The 7,643-nt window shown below is 44.7% G+C and overlaps 1 protein-coding gene across 1 annotated transcript in view; it reads left to right on the forward strand.

The window, feature by feature from the left end:
* ABCC2 (ATP binding cassette subfamily C member 2) overlaps positions 1-7,643 on the forward strand; it is a 97,576-nt gene that overhangs the window by 53,901 nt on the left and 36,032 nt on the right. The window contains exons 4-9 of the mRNA XM_019636278.1: positions 440-495; positions 1,750-1,984; positions 2,469-2,632; positions 3,450-3,627; positions 6,400-6,654; positions 7,448-7,513. Coding sequence (XP_019491823.1) covers positions 440-495; positions 1,750-1,984; positions 2,469-2,632; positions 3,450-3,627; positions 6,400-6,654; positions 7,448-7,513 — 954 coding nt within the window. The remainder of the gene's footprint in view (positions 1-439; positions 496-1,749; positions 1,985-2,468; positions 2,633-3,449; positions 3,628-6,399; positions 6,655-7,447; positions 7,514-7,643) is intronic.

Raw genomic sequence — 7,643 nt, forward strand, 5'->3', positions numbered from 1 at the left:
AATATTGACTTTTACATCGACCCATGAATCTTTTTTTATTATTATTATTGGGGAACAATGTGTTTTTCTAGGACCCATCAGCTCCAAGTCAAGCAGTTGTTTCAGTCTAGTTGTGGAGGGTGCAACTCAGTGGCCCATGCAGGGATCAAACCGACAACCTTGGCGTCTTGAGCACTGCACTCTAACCAATTGAGCTAACCGGCTGCCCCTGACCCATCAATCTTTAGTATAGACACTTAATTCATACATCTATGCCAGAAGGTCTGATTATCATTCTACTGGTAACCTTACAGTTGCCAAATAAATACATATGCTGACCAGCCTACTTCAGTATCATATCTAGTTTCCAGCAAAACATTATATCCATTTCCGATTTTAGAATCCCATAGAGTTCCTATTTCTAATTGATTTACTTTCTAATTTGTTGTCTGTCTTGCAGAATCCATCACTCACGGCTTCATTTCTGAGTAGCATTACCTTTAGTTGGTATGACAGGTAGGAAATGCCTGAAGAATGGGTCATCTCTATCCCTACCCTCTCACTCTTCTGAAAGTGGTGGAAATCTTAATTTTTAAAAATGCCTCCTGTGGCCTCCATTCCTCCTCTACTTAGAGCCAGAGAATGTTAAAAGTTATGGGTCAATTTATTTTAGTTCCTTCCCTGGGCAGATTGGGACGCTGAGGAGAAAGAAGATGGAGGGAGATTTGCTCTTGGTAGCCTGGGGGTTTAATGGAGAAAAGGCGGGGGGGGGGCAGTAAGAAAAGGAGAGAGTGGGACCAGAAAGAGGAAATGTGGAGGCAGGCAGTGCGGCACAAACCTGGAGGCTAAGGGATAAAATAGCTGGCCTGGGCTCCCAGAATATCTGAAGCAGCCATTTTTGTCCTTTGTAGTTTCATGGACCCTTTGGGCTGGTAACACCCGTGAATCCCTTCTCAGATAATGTTTTAAATGCATACAATAATAAAAGACATAGTATTATAAAGGAAAACAAATATATTGAAATATAGTTACTTAATTTAAAAAACAAACAAACCCCAAATGTGTGCTATAATAAGACAAGTGCTTCTTTATTAATGCATTAAATAACAAGACCTCGTGATGGGTCTAATAATGACCATACAAAGTAGTAATGAGTATAAAAGAGCCACGAGAACATCTATGATTTCTCCCAGTGACAAAAGCACAGTTACTCCTTCTTACAACTCTGGTTGGTTACCTACGCTTATGTTAGAAGGAAAGGCTAAATATCAGTTAGAAGCTATTAAAAATAAAGATGTGATGTATTTTCCATCCATATTCTCAAACCTCAGGTTGGGGAGCCCTGATCTAGAGAGAAAGTATGGAAGCAGCTTCCAGGTCTGCTCGGTTCCTTAAGGGCATGGAGGAGGCCTCTCAGGGAGAGCCCGGAGCAGCAGAGAGGCAGCCAGTGTTTCAGGAGGAAGGAGCAGGGGCAGGGGCAGGGGGAGGCGATGCTCTTTTGGCTCTTAGTTCAGTTGTGCCCCCATCACTTCCCTTCCTCTTGTCTTCTACCACCTTCTGTCACCCCCCCCACACCTGATCCCTTTCCTGCTCTCCCCACTCCTTTGTCAAGTTCAGGGGGTCAGGAGATGGGGGAGTGAGGCAACGGAAAAGGCTCATTCTTCTGCCCCTCCATCCTGGAACTGGGAGGCAGGCTTGGATAGAAGCATCAGGGAGACAGCCTGTGACCCAGCCTGTGGGAACTCAGCCTGTGGGTCATTCTTGTTTCAGCATTATTCTGAAAGGCTACAAGCATCCTCTGACACTCGAAGATGTCTGGGATGTTGATGAAGACATTCAAACCACGACACTGGTCAGCAAATTTGAAACGTGTATGGCAAGAGAGCTGCCCAAGGCCAGGCGGGCATTCCAGAAAAGGCAGCAGAAGAACGCCCAGCGGAGCTCTGGAGCCAGGTTGCATGGCCTGACCAAGAACCAGAGTCAAAGCCAAGATGTCCTTGTCCTGGTAACTTTCCCATGAGGATCTGTGTGAATGTGCTGTCTGTCTCAGGCAAGAGGACATCAATGTCATGGGGATTTTTGTCCTCACATTTTTTACAGCACTTTATATTTTGCAGTGCATTTCATATTATTAGTAGGAGTCACAATACTAATACCTTAGTGATGGATTCATGGGAGTATAAAGCACTATTAGCTCTCCTTTGGGGTATACTTGAAATTTTCTATAATAAATTGTTTTTAAAAATAGAAAAATAAAATAATACCTTAGCATTACTAGAATTTGTGCCTTGGTGGGCTTTAGCATTAAGCAGTTAATTCATTTACTTTTTCACTTGGAAATATGTATTGAGAGCCACTGAGTGTCGCCAAACCCTGTACAAAATAGGCATGAGGGCTCAGGGGCTTAACACCCTGGAGCCGTTCAGTGCAGGACAAAGTCTTACATCCGCAGCTCTGCGGACTCTGCTGTTGTTTGGTTTCACGCCTAGGAGGAAGCTAAAAAGAAAAAAAAGGAGTCTGGAACCACGGAAGACTTTCCCAAGTCCTGGCTAATCAAGACCCTCTTCAAAACCTTCTACGTCATACTCCTGAAGTCGTTCCTGCTGAAGCTAGTGCATGACATCCTCATGTTCCTGAATCCCCAGCTGCTGAAGTGAGTCTCCAAGCCTGGCGCTGCCTCGGGACCTTCTTGGGCACTCTTCTTTTTGCCCCTTGTAGATGCAGCCAGGAGCTTATTCTTAAATTCCATTTTTATAAAATGCTCACAATTTTCTTTCACCTCACAGCGCTGTATTCATGAAAAGCACAAGGCAGCTTTCAAAATCTAAGATGATGTGTCCTTTAGCCTCCTTCTTTGCCACGTTGCCCATCCCCCCACCCCCATAGGAAGCCAGGTACTCGTTAGGGGCTCTGTATGTTAAACAGAACTGCTGTGGGCTGAGCCCCATCCAGGAGGTGGCCAGCATACCCCAGGAGAGCCTTGTACCTCGGGTCTGTAACCTAATCACTCTACGGTCACAGCCTTCAATGGGAGGTTCAGGTTAATCATGACAAGACGTTCCAGTCTGCCGGCATCTATGGAATGAACCATCCTCCAGGGGAAACCCTTCTAACTCATGCTGCATCCGTATCCTGCTTCGTTTCCAGGCTTGCATGACCTGGGAACGAACCGCCTTGTCCCCCACAGCCTCTTTGACCAGTGGTTGTGGGAGACAGGGGCATTGCAGTGGCAGCTCTGTGGAGCATTCGTTATCCCTTCTCGTAGCCGTGGACCATCCACCCTCAGCCCTCGCTGCTCATCTCCAAGCCAAAGCAAGAGGGCTGGCATGACTATGGCACTCAGTCTTCCAAGAGCGTTGGAATTCTGGTCACTTTTTTTTTTTTTAACCTACAAGGCAGGGTAAGGTAGCTGGTGTTGCACGAGGAGGCCTGGGAGGCTTTATAGGCATCGCTTGGTTTTTCTCTGGCAGGTTGCTGATCTCCTTCGCAAACGACCCTGACACCTATTTGTGGACTGGATATCTCTATTCAGTCCTTTTATTCGTTGTGGCCCTCATCCAGTCTCTTTGCCTCCAGTATTACTTTGAACTGTGCTTCAAGCTGGGTATAAACGTACGGACAACCATCATGGCTTCTGTATATAAAAAGGTAAGTGGAATTTACTTACAAAGAGTCAGGCATCACCAAATAAATCCTTTAGTCAATGTGATTTTGACTAACCATCGAGCCTTCTTTAGATGTTTCTTTGGAAGTTAAAATATGAAAAGTGTGTACGTAGGCAGAGGGTGTGGGGGATGTACTCCAGAGAAGAGCTGGCAAGCTGGTCTTTGCCCAGGATCTGCCTCTCAACCGTAAAGGCTTGTACATCTATCTCTCTCCTCCTACCGCTCTCGACAAGGTGGGAACACCTTGGGAAAGAATGTAAAATCGGAAAAGAAGCTGGCCAGGGGCAGACTCTTAAAACTACCAACATTTACATTTAAACCCAGTACTACATGAAACTCAGACCTGATGCGTCCATCTCAAATTATAATTTTGCCATAGACTAGAGTCTATGGACCAGGGCTCCATCCGCCTTGCTGAAGTGAGTCCCTGAGCCTTGGGTTCCCTCAGGGACCTACTTATGCCGAGCAACTTCATTTTCTAAATCTTTAGTGGCTGACCAACCCCTCCTCTGCCTGACTTGTGTGTTCAGTTTGTAAATACATTCACTCTGCTTGCTGAGTTCTGCAGACTTGCGAGCTTTTCCATTTCCTTAAGGTGATTTTGCTCATCTTCCCTCTGAACGTTTAACTTTCTCAAGGCAGTTGTATTTTCCTTATATCCTAGATCCCAAGGTGAAGTCTCCTTTTGTCCCGTAAGAAAGAAAGCAGAGTCAATTATATCTCAATAGAAAAAGAAATCAATAAAAAGAAAAACTGAAAATAAAATAGTTACGATCCGTGACTATAAACCTGAGGAGGAAATTCATACATGAGGGGATAGGACTTTTCATAGCTCAGAACATCGAGTAGTTGCCCCTTCTGCCTCTTTTTCTCCTATCCCTGCAAGTTCCATCACAGCGATTTCTCTATTACAGCTCCTGGTTTTCTCCTTTGCTTTCGTCTCTTAAAACATCAATGTGTCTTTGTCCTCCCTGAGTAGATGTTGGCTTGTCAAGAGACCCCAACAGGTAATCCACAGGTATTTAGGTCAGAAATCTGGTCAAGTTTTTGAACTTCCAGAAACTCTCATACCGGAATTTGTCTTCCCCCAAATTAATTTTTTAATCACCTTATTCCTTCTGGAGATATTGGATTTCTGCTGATTTGCAGGATATGAGGTCACTAACCAGGCTGTCTCAGCCATCTCTATGAATGTACACTTTTACAATTGTGATGACTCATTCCCACTATTTTGATTCTTAATATATTCCAGGTTTTGCAACAGGTTACAATGCATAAGGAAATTATAAAATAGAGTCCTTAAAGAGACCTTCATTCAAATAAATATTGCTACTAAAATCGAATTTAAAATTGACTAATTTCATATGTTTAGACAATGCTGCATTTATGAAATGTTATGAAACATTTTTCACATCCATTATCAACCGATAGCCCTGTGAAGTAATTGCATTAGCCCTATCTTATAGACAAGTAAGACTTAGACCATTTCAATGCCTACAATCGCATAGCCAAGACCTGCCCCCAGACAAGGGCTATTGGGACTAAATTAATAACCTTTCCACTTTACTGAGATTTATTGAGAAAAGAAAACTATAGTGATGACCTTGAAAATGTTACCGTTTTTTGCTTTTCTTTTTCCATACCGAAGGAGAGGCTTAGAAATGGACTGATGTCTCTAGAACCTTGGTGGCCTAACATTTTAGGAAATTTCCCCCTTTTTATTGTACAACCAAGAAGCCCTGTATGTGCCAAAGAAACATGTATTGGTGGATTAAGATAACAGTAGAGCTTCTAGGAGAGGTACTGAGGTAAAAACCTAGGACCACTCATAGCCCATGCCCTGACTTTGCAGCTATTAGAAGGCTCTCCTTCCTCCAGAAAGATGTAGCCCTCATCGATGGTGGTTTGGTGAGCACAGTGCAAGCTGGTTTCGGTGCCCCCGCAAGCCAAGTCCCTCAACTGGGTGCATTTGTGCAAGGCACTGTTGATTAGCTTTCTGATCTCTTTAACATGAGAACAGGAGGCTCATACTATGAGATTTAAGTATCTAGACATTGTCTGCAAATTCCTGACAATAAGTCATTTTGCTTCAAATGTGTGAACTCTGCAGTTTTCCTCTCCATTCTAAGATCTCTGTCCTTCTTGGGAGTGGTTGCAACCTCCTCATAGGAGTATGGCTTCCAATAACATGGTAGGTCAAAAGTCTGCAAGGCCAGAATCAATACACACTTCCTTTCTTTGTCCCTCTGTTTATTCCATCTTTCAGTATTTGATTCCCTATTGTGTGCCCTGTGATACAGCCCTGAAATGAATGGATGTAGCCCTTGTCCTCCCAGAGTTTACACTTGGTGGGGTAATAGAAAAAGAAAAACAATTACAGCTTAGTGTGATGACTGCAATGTCAGAAGTTAGCCCAGGACACAGGAGGGTTGTCCAACCCAAGCTTGAAAGTCAGGCAAGTCTTCTCTGGGGAAGTTCCAGCTAAGCTGACACTAAAAGATAAATAGGAATTTTCTGAGCAAAGAAGTCAGGGTGGGGCATGGGGCTGGAGAAGGTGGGAATAGCAGGAAAGAGTGGTCAAGGATGAGAGGACACGGTTTGTAAAATTTGGAGGCAAAAAGACACAGCCCCTTGAAAAAGTTGTATCTACATAGAACTCATTCTTCTGCTGTGTTCTCAGCTCCTGAGTTTCCCCTTTTACTCCCCAGTATCCTTGGCCTTGTTCATGGATCCCAATCCCCATCTTTATCTTTAGTCGCTGATCCTATCCAACCGGGCCAGGAAGCAGTATACCGTTGGAGAAACAGTGAACCTGATGTCTGTGGATGCCCAGAAGCTCATGGACGTGACCAACTTCGTCCACCTGCTGTGGTCAAATGTTCTACAGATCGTCTTATCCATCTTCTTCCTGTGGAGAGAGTTAGGACCCTCAATTTTAGCGGGCATTGGGCTGATGGTGCTCCTAATCCCAGTTAATGGTATAATCGCCGCCAAGAATAGGACTATTCAGGTAAAGAAACAGTATCCCCCTGGGGATATATAGACCTTCTTCAAAGTCTAAAGTCTTTGGCTTATTTTATTCTAACTCTTGGTGGGGGTTTGGGCAAGGCAAAGCTGCTGGAAGACTTTTCACCATCCCAGGTGAACTTGGCTTTCTCTTTTAATCTTCTGACCATTCTTAGGATTTATATACTCCATTCATGTTAGAGGCAAGAGCCTGATTGGAGAGAGAAGAGCTGCTCAGGGACCCTGCACATAGCTCTTCCACCCTGCTCCACGGGGCTGTTCTTAGAAGAGTGTTTATTGGCCCTGTGTCTCCATCAGAGCAACACAAACCCACCACACACAGCACTCACCCAAGGGACTCAGACTTGAAGCCTGAGTCCTGGCAATCAACCCTGCTGTGCAGAGTTAAACGGTGATGTGATAGTGAGTTGGCTAGGTGGCTGTTTTAGGTTATGGTGTCAGGAGAGCCCTCTGTGAGGAGGGGACATTTGAGCTGAGCTCTGCACAACACAAGTGTGACCAAGGAGGAGTGAGCCTTCAGAAAGACAACCCGGGAAGAGGGCAGAGTCAGGCCAAGGCTGGGGGCAAAAATGAGCTTGGCACTTTCAAGAATCAGAAAGAAGGTGGGTTTGGCAGAGACAGAGTTAGCAAAGAGGGGAGTGGGGGAGACACATCTCATCACTGGGCACCTCAAGTTCTTACCAGTGACAGCCCAAATGTCACCGAGACCTAACATCTGCAGCAAATCTGGAAACTCTCACATGGAAGTGTGTTTTGTTTTTATTGTTTCCTTGTAGGTAAAAAATATGAAGAATAAAGACAAACGTTTAAAGATCATGAATGAGATTCTCAATGGGATCAAGGTGAGAAGCCAAGGGTAGGCGGCCCTCTGGGTGCAATGACAGCAGCAGTGGGCGCTTGGCCTTAACAAACCCTGGTAGAGTCTCCTGCCTCTAGGCCCATGGGTGTCACGTGACTCCTGATTCATCTACC

Source organism: Hipposideros armiger, unplaced genomic scaffold, assembly GCF_001890085.2.
Source record: "Hipposideros armiger isolate ML-2016 unplaced genomic scaffold, ASM189008v1 scaffold_28, whole genome shotgun sequence".
In the NCBI taxonomy this organism is placed as follows: domain Eukaryota; kingdom Metazoa; phylum Chordata; class Mammalia; order Chiroptera; family Hipposideridae; genus Hipposideros; species Hipposideros armiger.